General features: G+C 39.8%; 2 protein-coding genes and 1 long non-coding RNA gene across 6 annotated transcripts; all 3 read right to left on the reverse strand.

Moving 5' to 3' along the window:
* Window positions 1–508: 508 nt before the first annotated feature.
* On the reverse strand, window positions 509–7,045 carry LOC309513584 (uncharacterized protein). Of its 4 annotated transcripts, none has more exons than XM_082189494.1 (21): window positions 6,792–7,045; window positions 6,553–6,692; window positions 6,238–6,439; window positions 6,025–6,141; window positions 5,612–5,811; window positions 5,356–5,503; window positions 4,539–5,219; window positions 4,313–4,437; window positions 4,038–4,199; window positions 3,695–3,919; window positions 3,484–3,570; window positions 3,234–3,322; window positions 3,015–3,117; window positions 2,787–2,903; window positions 2,616–2,713; window positions 2,375–2,533; window positions 2,236–2,299; window positions 1,752–1,880; window positions 1,381–1,476; window positions 1,204–1,286; window positions 509–1,107 (listed from the first exon to the last, which is right to left on the reverse strand). In XM_082189494.1, the coding sequence occupies exons 1-21, from the start codon at window positions 7,036–7,038 to the stop codon at window positions 1,077–1,079; spliced, it is 3,303 nt and encodes a 1,100-aa protein (XP_082045620.1). In that variant the 5' UTR covers window positions 7,039–7,045; the 3' UTR covers window positions 509–1,076. The 4 variants fall into 4 exon arrangements, with proteins under 4 accessions (XP_082045620.1, XP_082045621.1, XP_082045619.1 ...); XM_082189495.1 differs by lacking the exon at window positions 509–1,107 and having other exon boundaries at window positions 1,123–1,286; window positions 3,695–3,787; window positions 3,875–3,919; XM_082189493.1 differs by lacking the exon at window positions 509–1,107 and having other exon boundaries at window positions 1,123–1,286; window positions 2,616–2,698.
* A 36-nt stretch (window positions 7,046–7,081) lies between these two features.
* LOC309513992 (uncharacterized protein) lies at window positions 7,082–11,007 on the reverse strand (the record flags this gene model as incomplete). Its single annotated transcript, XM_082190111.1, has 6 exons — window positions 9,723–11,007; window positions 8,286–8,438; window positions 8,049–8,174; window positions 7,920–7,946; window positions 7,391–7,817; window positions 7,082–7,124 (listed from the first exon to the last, which is right to left on the reverse strand). The coding sequence occupies exons 1-6, from the start codon at window positions 9,727–9,729 to the stop codon at window positions 7,082–7,084; spliced, it is 783 nt and encodes a 260-aa protein (XP_082046237.1). The 5' UTR covers window positions 9,730–11,007.
* A 1,078-nt stretch (window positions 11,008–12,085) lies between these two features.
* LOC309513636 lies at window positions 12,086–13,819 on the reverse strand. Its single transcript, XR_014211498.1, has 3 exons — window positions 13,599–13,819; window positions 12,860–12,894; window positions 12,086–12,558 (listed from the first exon to the last, which is right to left on the reverse strand). It is a non-coding gene; the product is annotated as an uncharacterized lncRNA (long non-coding RNA).
* Window positions 13,820–14,092: the final 273 nt, after the last annotated feature.

The raw sequence follows: 14,092 nt of genomic DNA on the forward strand, positions 1-14,092 counted from the left end.
CCTGTCACTCGACCCGTCACGGGTATACTCGCCTGTCCCGCGACCTGTCACGGGTAGGCTACTATATGCGACTGTCCCGCGACCTGTCACGGGTATATGCGACTGTCCCGCGACCTGTCACCGGTATACTCGCCTGTCCCGCGACTTGTCACGGGTATACTCGCCTGTCCCGCGACCTGTCACGGGTATATGCGACTGTCCCGCGACCTGTCACGGGTATACTTGCCTATCCCGCGACCTGTCACGACTATACTCTCCTGTCCCGCGGGTATACTCGCCTGTCCCGCGACCTGTCACGGGTATGCGACTGTCCCGCGACCTGTCACGGGTATACTCGCCTGTCCCGCGACCTGTCACGGGTATATGCGGCTGTCCCGCGACCTGTCACGGCTATACTCGTAACTCGCCTGTCACTCGCCCCGTCACGGCAGCTTTCCCGTGACCCATCACGGCTATTTGCGGCTGTCCCGCGACCCGTCACGGATATGCGGCTGTCCCGCGACTTCCCGCGAATTAGAGGAACAAAGAATTTCGTTTCTAGCCCTTTTGATTCAAAAGTTATTAGCATAAACATGTGAACAATAGGTGCCTCCGCATCTTCGGAGCTTGGCCCCTAATAATAATAATTTTTTATTTATTTATTGTAGCTAAATTATAAACTGTTTCATTAAATATTTCATTAAAGAGGCCAGGTAGGCCTATATTTATCTAAAATGCACAGTGATGTAGTTGCTTTGCCACAGAGTTACAACAGTAACCTAAAATTTTTCACAATTTCACCTACGAATTTTTGTAAATAAACTTCCAAAAAGTCCCCTATTGAAATGTTCACGCATTTTTATGATTAGAAATATTTTATTCACATACATTTTTATAAATATATTACGGTAAATGTGTATAAACATGTATTTAAATTAATATTTCAGTAACAATCTTTACAGAAACATAATTTGGAGACAGGGCATGAAACAGATTTTGCAGAGGGCCTCCTCTGCTCTTTGGCCAGAAGTACAGTTGCTCAGTTGTAGCCGACCTCCCTTATCACACAGGACAAAATTCCCGCTTATGAAATGCCTTCAAAACCATGGTGGATTTGATTTTTTCACCCTTTAAAAGAAAAAAAATTACAGGGGTATAAGTTTTTTGGAAATGTTTTAAGGAGGAACAAAAAATAACAACAACAACAGTAAAAGAAAGACGTACTCCAAACCAAAGTTTGACTGTAAAGCCATTTCTGCCTGGAACCTGTGAAAGCCCTCAGTCTTGTGCAGAATTAAGAGTGTTAGCTTTAAAAGACAAGAAGATACAGTTATGAAAGGTGTATGTACTGTCATTTAATGCTTTAGTCAATGTACTGTATCAAAGCGTCTGTATATGTACCTCAGGGGTCAAAACATCAAGAATGTAGGTTGTGTTTTCCAGGGAGTCTCTGGGCAGTTGTGTTACCGTGTATAATCTTTCAATTATCCTCTCGGTCTGTAGAAAAACAGTTGTTAAAATTTTACTTATTAACATTTATATGCTTTAAAATTATATTACAATGTATATATTAACTTTGTAAAAAAAAATCTGCTGAAAATCTACATTGATAGTGTACGGATGTGATGAAATGTGAGATGTTCAAATATGTCTGACATATATTTTCTTATGCATCTGTATACAGTCTTCTATTCTTATGGTTCAACATAAATAAATACAAACTTATTTTTACTATATAAATTGTTAAACAAGGCAACAATGTGAAATGTTACCTGTTCTTCATCAAAAAAACAAAACTTTTCATTGAGCTTCATCTTGAGCTTTGGAGAAAATGTAGGATTTTTAAATAAAAACATCCTGTTGGATCGGATTGTGTCAGTCTTCAAGCCTTCGTGTAAATTCTGGAATGTTATATAGTTACAAAAGTTACAGAAGACAAGTGTAAGACATATATATATATGTGTGTGTGTGTGTGTGTGTGTGTGTGTGTGTGTGTGTGTGTGTGTGTGTGTGTGTGTGTGTGTGTTTTATGTGTCTGTGTGTGTCTCTGTGTGTGTTTGTGTGTCTGTGTGTGTTGCATTTATTAATCTAATTTTTTGTGCCCCCCAACAAGGTCTAACAGATTACATTGCTATACATTATGTACAAAAGTGAGATGTAATTGAGAGACTACCTCTTTGTAAATAACAATACTCAAAATGATACAGCTAGGATATAAATAGTAAAATGGTTTGCTTAGTAATTGTTAATATTTACCAAGATCTCTTGATCCTCTATTACCATGTCAACCAACCAGCCCTGCTCCAAGAGTGCCAATGTTCTGTAAAATCAAAGTGGCATTAAAACCTGTATTGTAATTTATTATGCAAAAGATATAAGTTAAGGTAAAACATACTTCTCAAAGGTATGCACATGTTTAGTGTCACATCCACAGCTGAACGATGTTTCTGCTGTGACCACTTCAAGATTGATGCCAGCGCAGTCAGCGTGCAGCCATTTTTGGCAAAGGTCACACTGAATCCAGCCCAGTGACTTGATTTGTGGGTGCATCACTCTGCAGACAGATACATGATAACAATGAGTAACTGCTTAATCAAAACTGTAGACCAAATGGAAATGAAATAGTCATTACATACTTTGATCGATATTTTTGGTACATGCAGACTTCAAAATCCTGGGCCATACAGCTGTTTTTTGTTGCACTCTGGACTGCTTTAACCTCAGGTGGAAAGTCCTAGGAAATTTTTTCATGTTAAGCTTGGCAAACCCTGTAAACTGTAAAGTTTTTTAAAAATTCCCAGCAATACCTCTGGTTGCAGATTTTTCACCATGCACGAGGCATGGTAAAGACGAAGATATGCCATCTGCTCATTGTGCAGAATTTCCTGGCACATTTTAATATTTTTAGCTTCCATCTCTGCCATCTAGTCCAAAAACGATTTAACAGAATCAGTCACAGTTACATATAAAAAATATTTCACAAAATATATAAACAAAATCAACATAATGCATTTATATAAAAACAGTTAACTCACTGTGCATACGAAAACACCACAGTTCCTTCCATCATCTCTGTTCCATTGCTTTGGACTGGACACAGTCCAATCTTCTAAGGATGCGATATTTCTAAAAGCATCTCTGAATTTTTTTTTTTATATTTCGATAATTTATTATTTACAAATCATTATACATTGGGCACAATTTGTAATTACATGAAATAGTGTGTAAAAAGAATTACAGTAAGAAAGTCTTACTTCAGAATTTCCATGTCGAGGTCGGATATTGTCAGATATTGACTTGTGTTGTCATAAAGTCTAATGTTTTTTGTAGTCATGTCAAAAACCTGTTAAGTAAAAATAACAGTAACATATTTTACATATGAAAAAGCAATGTCTACTGTGATATGAAATAGTGGTCCAGTTTAAAGCAGCCTAAAGCTGGAAAAATGGGTAATAGTTACTAGTAAAACTAGTAATATTTCATTAGTATATCATTTGTTTTTACCCAAAGAATGAAGTGGCATCCCATCTCTGGGTTATCTCCAGGTCCAACAATCCTTGGAAAAAAGATTTTCTGGAGATCTGAAGCATTCTGAAATGAAGAAAACTGTAAACATTCACTTCTGAGACATTTATGACACTATTATGTCAAACTATTAGTTTTGATGCTTATGCTGAAAAATATGTGCATTTTGTACTGCACATTTTGTAAATACCCCAAGAACTTTCAAGTGCTCGTCTGACACTGTTGCATTACTCTGCCAATCTCTGTGCCATAGAATAAACGTGTCTGTGTTCAGAGCCAGAACCTGGAAGGCAAAATCACAGGTTTTAGTCTTTATATAACAAACTATTAATGTCACAGGTAAGTCATAGGTTCTGTTTGAATAACTTACATCCTTAGTCTCTTCCGCAAGTTGAGCGATGCGGCAATTGACAGCCTTTCAACAACAACAAAAAAGTTTTTTATTGTTATATACAGTATGGGGTGACACAAAATAAATATAAAATTTATGGATAAGACAACTTTTATAATGCTTTATAGCATTTCATACTTACATTATCAGTTAGCCAAGGCATTGCTATACTGCTTGTGTCACTCAACAGATGAGGAGGAAGAACAGATTTCAGGTCCTTCAGAAATAAAATGGCAAAGCGAGAAATCCTGGCAATGACATCATCTTCTTTCCTCTGTACAGCGTACAGTTTGGAGATTGTCTCCTAACGATGAGAAAGTACAACGAATTACTATTAAGCGTATATGTTGATAGTACTGTTCAATTTCTTATTGTTGTTCATGGTTGTCATTGGTGTGAAAATTCCAATGTTGTTACCTTGTGCATCTGCTCAATGGGGAACATTGCCACAGAAAACTTCTTCCCCTCCTCAGGCAATTTGTCAAATATTGCTGGGCCATGTGGATCTCTGCCCTGTTCTTCCATTGGTCGTGTGTTTGTTTCTGCAATTATTTATGAATACATTACTCCACAGTAAATATTACAGATTCGCTATAATGAAAATGTGTAACCACACACATTACTTCAAATTTCACATTATTACCTTTTTGCCCACACATCAGTTTTCCCTGTAGTCCTAGGTATATGTTTTCCTCTGTACGTTTCTGCATTTCTTTCAAAAATGCAGAGTTTTTCCTGGTATTGTGTAGATGGAAGTACAGGCGTAATGAAAACATGTAGTGTGTATCTCTCATCTGGCACAATGAATACCGGCTTGAGGATAGCTCCCTATTCACTTGTTCGGCTTCTGAGGTGTTGATAAGAGAAGCCAGTTCAGGGATTATTTTCAGACTCCGCAATTTCTCCTCTGGTCGTTTTTGGTTCTTTTGGTGGAACCTATCATAAAAGGAGAAGCGGTCTGATGTTCCAGTTTCTGGATGTGCTTGTAAGAAACTGTCCATTGTTGAGGGTTCTGAGTTGAGTCTTGCTTTCATCTTGATGTTGTTAACCCAGTCAGGATGTACCCTCAATTTGCCAGCAGAAGCCAATGATATGTTTGCCTCTGTTGGCTCACACACCCTCCCATCATGTGGCTGGAAAAATCGCTGCTGTGTGCGATTGTTTACATGTCTGGCAACACGTCCAGCAATGTCACATATGTACACAGTGGGAGGGTGTTTGAAACTCAACAAGGCATCCCCATGGTCCCGAGCGGACTCCTGCCACCATAAAGGTGATGCATAGTAGACCACTCCGTGGGTGCATCCCATGTGTAAAACTCCACCTGTATTACAACAAATATTTGGAACAGAGTAGGTTATTTTAACCAAAAAGATATTGTATTACAAAAGAACATTTCTAATATATTGTTCCCTACTATAAATTATATACATGCCAAAGAGTAACAAAACCCATCTTACCTCCAGCTTTTTTGAGTTTCACAAACATTTTAGGATAAACATTCTTATAAAGGAGAAGCTCCTCAAGTCTGTTTATCATGTCAGCGATGGATCCACTTGCTGACACTCCGAGGACATTGCAGGCTTTAATCAGTTCATCCTTTTTTGGCTGATCAAATGATAATTTACATTAAACAATGTTTAGGAAGGCAGTATTTGTAGGTAATGTGTTGCATGTTAATGTGAATGTAAGAAAACAATGTACATTGTACTTTACCGATTTTGCATCGAGAATTTGTAAAATTTGGTCCTCATCGATGTCCTTTGCAACACGACTGCTGCTGGCCCTGTCACTGAAGGATAGCCCTTTGAAAACTTCAGTTTTCGGTAGGGTATCACTGGTGCGGGTATGTTGCCCCATCCATGGAGCAAAGGCAGAGTATGACAATGAGCTTTGAAAGGGATTGCCAGATGCACCTAAAGAATGACATTTGTAAGGTTAATTCTGTCATGTATTTAATTGAAGTACTATAAAAATGCATGGCATCAATCAAATTGTGAATTTTTACTTAAATATTTATACAGAAATTTAACTTAAGTACAATTAGTATAAATTAATATTAAGAGTAATAAGATTAATAATGTTGCAAAATTTACAGAGCACTTAACGTCTTAACATATTATGCTTACCATCACAGAATCCGGAGGCTATAATTTCCTTCTCCAGGTTATCCCATCTTGCTTCCACGTTAACTTCCGTGTCCTGGGGAGTGATATTATGTTTCTCCGGACGTTTTAGGAGATGGACTGGTAGTTGTGATAAAAAGGGAAGTGACAATGAGCATGTGAATGTGGGATAAATTATGCTAGAAGTTTTAAAATACATTTTAAATCAACTGTCACCTGGCAATTCAAACGCAACTTTCCAGTTTGCGTCAGCAATGACAACAGATGGGTGGTGTCCACAGCGGTAACAGAAATAGCTGTAGGAATACTTTTTGAGAGCGCAGAAGTGATAGAAAGCCTTCCTTAGGGAGTTGTATGGCACTTTAGTCCCAGAATGGGACTCAATTGTGCGCAACATCCGTCCAACAGCAATGTGATTCTGCAGATAATAAAAAAGAGACAATGTTTTTAAACATATGTTGTTAATATTTTTGTATGTGCTTAATTTAGTGGAAACACGTCCCACATAACAATTCGATTGGACGAACTCACCGAAAGGCCGGTTGTCAGAAAAGAACATAATGGTATGGAAAGAAAGATCTTATTGTTGTAATTGTGAAATCCAGTATTGTAATCCTGAAAACGAATGACGTTTTTGCATACTGGGCACTCCTTTCCATAGACTGAAATACCTACATGAAAACACATCAACACATTTATTGGCATTTCACTTTTTATATGCACAATTTATATTAATGGCTTAAGTGTAAAAATTGTAAAGAATGCCCTACCTTTGTTCTGCGAAAATATCCCATAGACTGTTGCTTGTGTTGTTATGACAAAAGCATTGTTCAGTTCAGGAGGACACGGCCCTGGACAGTAAGGACAATTTGCTTCTGCAGGCTCAAATTTCTCTGGAACGGGCTTCTCTGTCTTCGTTAAATCAAGTGGAAGATCCTCTGGGATTCTCTTGCAATTCCACAAGTAGTTGGTCATAATGATCACACTACTATGCGTGAATTCTGGCTGATAATGCATACCCAGATTTCCACTGACCATTTCCTCAATGTCTTCAATATCCTCATTTGAGGTATCCACTGCATTTTTGGCCAGGTTTGGATGCTCTTGGAACAGCCACCACATAGACAAGTATCTATGTAAACAGCTAATTCTGTTTTTTGATCCTATACATTTGCAGTGCCATTTACCTGATTTGGTATCAAATGTTGAAATCGTCCTTCCAAACCTACACCAGTTGTCCTTCTCACCAGTGTAGACTGAGAAGAAGACGTATCTATCAGAGAGACTGTGTTCCCCCCAGAAAATTGGAAACACACAGTCGACTTCCTCTGAGTAGGCACGTTGGTAGAGTGCCACACATTCTTCTTGCCTTGATGTTGAGATGAGTCCTTTTTCCACCATCTCATTCACAGACTCATTTTTCAGTATTGGTGGTGGAATATATGAAAGGGCTTTTCTGGTCCTCTCTAGGTGGTGGCATTCTTTACCAGGGTTTCCACTTTGGGCAGCTATGCTCATAAAGTCCCTACATTCATCCACTTCACAATCATACAGCCGTGCTGGTAAACACTTCTGTACATGTATAGGAAGTCTAATACCATGGGAATGTTTTGTTGTCACATAGAGTCCATTTTTTGGATCAATGCACATCATGGGTTCTTGTCCATCGTGCTGCTCTTTTTCATGACGTCTCAAGTTTGAGGTGGTGCTAAAATGAATACCACATATAGGGCATACCTTGGTTCCTTGTTGGGCTTGGTCAGTTTCAACAATAGGCACAGAAGGTTGTTCCACATCTGAGAAAAATAAGATACATTCCATTTTGATTATGCTAATTTCAGTTATAACTACTGTTGTATCTCTACTTCTGTTTGGTTTAAATGTATCAGTGTACTCACCAGAAGGTGTTGCTATTACCATCAGACCTGTAGCAAAGAAAAGGAATAATACATTTGACAGATGTAGTTTGACTTTTAAACTTGTCAAAGATCCAAAGAGTATGATTTTAATTGTTAACATTGACCTACCATGCTTTTGTAAGTGGGATTTGAAATCTCCGGATCTATTTATTATTTTGGCACATTTAGGACAATGCCAGTGGCTCCTTTTACCACTTTTACGATCTGGACAGTGACATGGTATGGTGAACTTGCCTACGAAGACAATAAGATGTTTTGTAAACAATGTTTCAATACGTAAATTCTACATATACATTTAATAGATTATTAATATTTGCAAGATTTAATTCTCAAGATATTACTCACTTGTGCCACCCTCTTTAAAGTGTACAGCAAATCTCAGATGCTTTATAGAAAAATGATCTTTAGATGCTGTAACTAAAGAAGAGCAGTAACAACAATCCTGATCACCTCCAAGTCCAAAAAAGTGTTCTTTGTTGAGAAACTCAAATACCCTTCCTTTAAAAAAAAAAAAAAACAGAAGACAGGTTTATTTAGAGAGAGAGAGAGAGAGAGAGAGAGAGAGAGAGAGAGAGAGAGAGAGAGAGAGAGAGAGAGAGAGAGAGAGAGGTGATTCATTATGATTCATTCAATTACGTAATTGGAAAACTCGCATCCATTTATACTTTGTTGCCAAATAAATATACAACACAACAATAGAGCAAATAGCTATATCAATATTGATTGGTACATTTGTTAGAAAAATGTTCATATACATACAAAAAAAATATAAATACATAAATAAATAAATAATCTTAAGTCAATCATGATCAGTAATGAAACTTTAGGGTCACGCAATTAAGAATCAGGCTATGAATTGTATAGGTAGCCTACATCGCACATGCAGAGGTTTCATAATCTGAACAAACTGAACGGATCAATTATCTGCTTAATATGACTGTGACTGAAGTTTAATTTTGCATGAGAGGCACTCAAATTAAGGCTTTTTCTATTTATTGTGGTAAAGTTTGACAAGTTGTTGAATTTATGGCCTAATAGATAATCTCTGTTAAGGGAATAGATTTTTCACTAAATATTTACTAGCTACAACTGTGGCATATTTTAGGTATAGTTTCTTACTGAGTAGGAAACTTACACGATGGAGCATGTGCCCTGGTAACCTGTTAAACGGTTCACACTTCCACCCCCCAATGTTCAATCCAAAACTACTGAGGAAAACATCCAACCCCCGCCCACAATAAAAGCCCCACCCACTTTGGTGAAAAACGGCACTTGAATTTTTCCACTACAAGCACTAAACAATCATAATTTGAAACGTGTATTTCACTATCACCTTAAAGCCAAATGACACATCTCATCACTTCAACAAAGTGATAGGCCTACACTATGAATACAACGCCATACAAAAGAAACCCAGCGCTCTTAAAGCTATGCAAGTTGTTTAAATTGTATTGTACGAACTTAAGTCTGCTGATACCCAGCAAAAATTGGTCCGCTAGTGACTCGTGTTCCTGGCCATAAATAGTCGCGATTTAAAATAAAAAGTATTAACACAGAACAGATCACGTCAAAGACGTGCGTTCAAATTTCATTTTGGAACTATTTTTCAAACATGATGGGACGTGTTTGTGACTTGTGCATAATAAGACTAAGACTTTTAAGACATCTTATAGCCTACTAATTAAGACCTTTTTACATTAACAAATGGATCTGCGGACACCTGTGAAAGAATTATAAAAAGAAAATGCAAAACAAATAATAAAATGTTATGACTTTGCCTACCTTCCATAATTGAGTCAAACAAGTGTCGATTTACCTATAAAAAAAAAAGGCCTATATTCAGTGCCAATACGAAAGAGATTGACATAAATGTATTTATTTATCAAACGTTTCAAATGCTATTTTATAAAAGACAAATCATGCAAATCTATGGTTAAGCTACATCAGAACAAATTTGTACTTACGCTGACTATGATACTCCTGCAGGCTATGATCCTTGAAGCTCATCGCTGCTTCCGACGCGCCGTTGGTGTCGATTTTGGACCAATCAAATTAAACTGGTCAACGCACTTAGACCAATCAAATAGCTAGCTTTCAGGGTACTCGAGGTTAAAAAAGGTAAAGGTAAGGTATGTGACTCGGAGGGAGGGGGGTGGGGGGGTGGGGTGCGGGGGGTATTTTCAAACTTGCAGTAAAACACTTTTAAAAAAACTGTTTTTCTCATTCTTACACCCCCAATCCCCCCACCTCAACAACTTCCCTCCTCATTTACTATGACAAATGCATCTCATCAGCTTGGACATGAACTTCAAACAAATTGTTGTTGAGCTCGCGCACTGTTATTTGCGCAAATGACAGAGCATGGACCTCCACATCACTCTTCTCCATTTTCCAATGAACACCTTCAACAGTTTGTCTGAATATAGACTTCGTTTGTCACCGTGACGTAAATTTACTCATTAACACAGTCCATTGATTTTCGCGCACACAGCCTTCACGTTAACCAGGTTCCTGTGTCCATTCGGTCTAAGTGTAGGCTACGTTTGAAAGGTCCACTAGTGCGCACATACTGAACGAGTCCTCAACACGCCACGCAGCCTGTGTGTCACCGGCCTAAGGTCAATAAACTTAAATGTGCCTGTAGTAGTATGCTTTTGTTGTTTTTACAGAGCGTTATTCTTATTGGCCTATAGGCTATGTAGCTATCGCGCTGTCGTGCCTGCCCTATACATCTCATTCCCTCGGCTTCACAAGACCTCTAACCTATAGTCTAATAAACTGCATAACTTTAAGTTTTAATGTTAATTGAATTAATCGTGTATTTTTCTTATGTTAGCCTATTTAGAAATCGAGGCTATTCATTCTTACCGAATGCTTTCATGCAGCCTCGTTTAATCGTTTATTTCATCTGCGTTTTTCTGACTGCATGTTATCAATTAGGCCTACAGGGCAAAAAAATAAGAAGTTGAAAACAAGAAAAACAAACTCTGCACAGAAAAACAAAACATAACAAAATAGGCTACAATGAAATAGCTTGGCCGTGAGTAACGTCTCAGTACTCCAACAGTGCAAGTTTACCTTAAGATAGCATGGTTGGATTGATAGCCTATAATGATTATATCACTATGTTTATTATTAGTATTATCATCACTATCAATATTATTATTGGTATTATTATTATTAGGCTAAGCCTAGCCTACTATATATTGTGTAGGCTAGGCTACATGTAGAATTACAACTAGCCATGACATCTTTATTTAACCGTGAGTGACAGGCGAATTTAGCCGTGACAGGTTGAATGTCAGGCGAATATAGCCGTGACAGGTGAGTATAGTTGTGACGGGTCGAGTGACAGGCGAGTAGCCGTGACGGGTCGCGGGACAGCCGCATATACCGTGACAGGTCGCGGGACAGTCGCATATACCCGTGACAGGTCGCGGGACAGCCGCATATAGCCGTGACAGGTCGCGGGACAGCCGCATATAGCCGTGACAGGTCGTGGGACAGGCGAGTATACCTGTGACAGGTCGCGGGACAGTCGCATATACCCGTGACAGGTGGCGGGACAGGCGAGTATACCCGTGACAAGTCGCGGGACAGGCGCATATAGCCGTGACGGGTCGAGTGACAGGCGAGTTGTATAGCCGTGGCAGGTAGCGGGACAGCCGCATATACCCGTGACAGGTCGCGGGACAGGCGAGTATACCGGTGACAGGTCGCGGGACAGTCGCATATACCCGTGACAGGTCGCGGGACAGTCGCATATAGTAGCCTACCCGTGACAGATCGCGGGACAGGCGAGTATACCCGTGACGGGTCGAGTGACAGGCGAGTTACGAGTATAGCCGTGACAGGTCGCCGGACAGCCGCATATACCCGTGACAGGTCGCGGGACAGGAGAGTAGCCGTGACAGGTCGCCGGACAGGAGAGTATAGCCGTGACAGGTCGCGGGACAGCCACATATACCCGTGACAGGTCGCGGGACGGTCGCGGGACAGCCGCATATCCGTGACGGGTCACAGGACAGGCGCGTATAGCCGTGACAGGTCGAGTGACAGGCGCGTATAGCGGTGGCAGGTCACGGGACAGCCGCGTATGGCCGTAACGGGTCGCGGGACAGGCGCGAATAGCCGTGACAGGTCGAGTGACAGGCGCGTATAGCGGTGGCAGGTCGCGGGACAGGCGCGTATAGCCGTGACAGGTCGAGTGACAGGCGCGTATAGCGGTGGCAGGTCGAGTGACAGGCGCGTATAGCGGTGGCAGGTCGAGTGACAGGCGCGTATAGCCGTGACAGGTCGAGTGACAGGCGCGTATAGCGGTGGCAGGTCGAGTGACAGGCGCCAGTGGCAGCTGCCCCTGCCACGGAAAGATTTTACCCTTACTGCCAGTCTGGATAGAACAAGAGCTTAGACACGGAGTTGTGTGACTCCGACAGGAAGGGCCGGATCTTTCTGGTGTTGTATAAGGCAAATCAGCAGGATCGCATGGTTTGGCTGAAAGTGAAACCATAAGCAGTTCTGTCTTGGCAAGGTTGAATTGAAGGTGAAGGTCATTCATCCAGCAAGAATTTTCCATCAGGTAGGCTGAGATGCGAGCAGCAACCGTCAGATCCTCTGGCTGGAATGAAAGGTAGAGATATGTGTCATTAAGTGATAGGAAAAGTCATGTTTCTAAATGACAGAGCCTAGTTACAATACAAAAAAATAATAATAATAGATGGGTGGAATCTAACACAATCGTGGTCTTACTGAAGCAAAACCAAACCTTGTGCAGCTCCAGTGGCCTCACAAGGATCAAATGAATATTCACATGGGAAAATATAGTATAAAACAAATTAAATTTTCTGCCACTTTTAGTGCAATCATATGGAATCAGAAGACTCGGCCATTACAATATTTTAAATTACTTCTTCCCATACCTTGTTTGCCATGATCATTCTGCTTTCCACTTGACCTGAAATCACAAATATATATATATATATTTTTTTTTTTTACAACTCAGTATTACATTTGCATATGTCAGAATATGTTCCACTGGGACAATGCAAAACCTCAACTGACGTGTTGGCAAGCATGCAGCCAGAATATGGAATTTATCATGTGGTGTTCATATTCTAGTCATGTGTTTTCCTGTATCAACAACAAGTATTTGCTGAATTCGTTTTCTTAACGGTCTTGATAACCACATTAACCCTTATGAAAATTAACTATGGTTTAACCAAAAAAAAAAAAAACCTTGGTAACGTTAGGCCTATTTGTAGTATAACTGTGGTTATTAAAAATGGTAATAAAAATCCGCCAAAAACGTGGTTACTATTTTTTAAGAGAAGAGTTTTCAGCTTCCAGACAGTGTTTAAAAATGTCCCGCCATTTAAGAGATTGATTTACTGACAGATACTATCGCGTATTAACAAAGATTTTATACACAATTAAACGGACTTTATGTATAACAAGTCTACGAAAGCTTGTTTTAGGTATTTTTTGAGGTGTGGGTTCAACTGATCTTTCTTAAAACAGATGGAAAATGTAAAGATGCATGCTACATTTTCAGTGTTTTGCCTCCAGCTCATCATTTAAAATGCTAATGTTAGCTTGAAAACTGTAACGTAAACTTAACACAAATGTAATATAAAATATCGTTCACATGCAGACTCTTACCTCAGCCGGTGATCGGTTGGCATGATGTCCGCTGTGACGAACCAGGCTCACTGAAAAGGGTGCTATTTCCGAAGAATCCAAACTGACAACAGCTAGGGCTCCTGCTCACGGCTGCTCTCGACGAACACGATTGCTTTGAATTATGAGGTGTCATATTGAACCCCTGTTAATCTCACAATCCACTTCAGGAGAGTAGACTGAATTCAAATCTCCCACTTGCACTTGATTAAGATCCAAAGTCGACTGATCAGCTGACCGTTGTGGGCGGGACTAAACAGCGGAAACGTAATGGCGGCGAATTTGAATCTGCGTCATCGCGTGCGCGCGCGCGCGCACACACACACACACACACACACACACACACACACAAAGCCCTGAATGTGCAGCAACGGAGATTTAGAAAAATATTAATAAAATATACATGAAATTATGGGAGAATAAGACAATGAAATAATGATCAAAATGAGCATCTATTTGCAAGACAAGATTAAAAG

Source organism: Leuciscus leuciscus (assembly GCF_965113295.1).
Source record: "Leuciscus leuciscus genome assembly, chromosome: 14".
NCBI classification, from domain to species: Eukaryota; Metazoa; Chordata; class Actinopteri; order Cypriniformes; family Leuciscidae; genus Leuciscus; species Leuciscus leuciscus.

Bases quoted from the DNA above. Each gene is read 5' to 3' on its own strand.
- LOC309513584 (XM_082189492.1), bottom strand. From the start codon at position 7,038: ATGCATTATCAGCCAGAATTCACGCATAGTAGTGTGATCATTATGACC. The intron at 5,504-5,611 runs GTAAAGTACAAT...TCATTTGATCAG, and splicing joins AAATTCTCGATGCAAAATCG to CCAAAAAAGGATGAACTGAT. The intron at 4,200-4,312 runs GTAACAACATTG...TCTCATCGTTAG, and splicing joins CCATTGAGCAGATGCACAAG to GAGACAATCTCCAAACTGTA.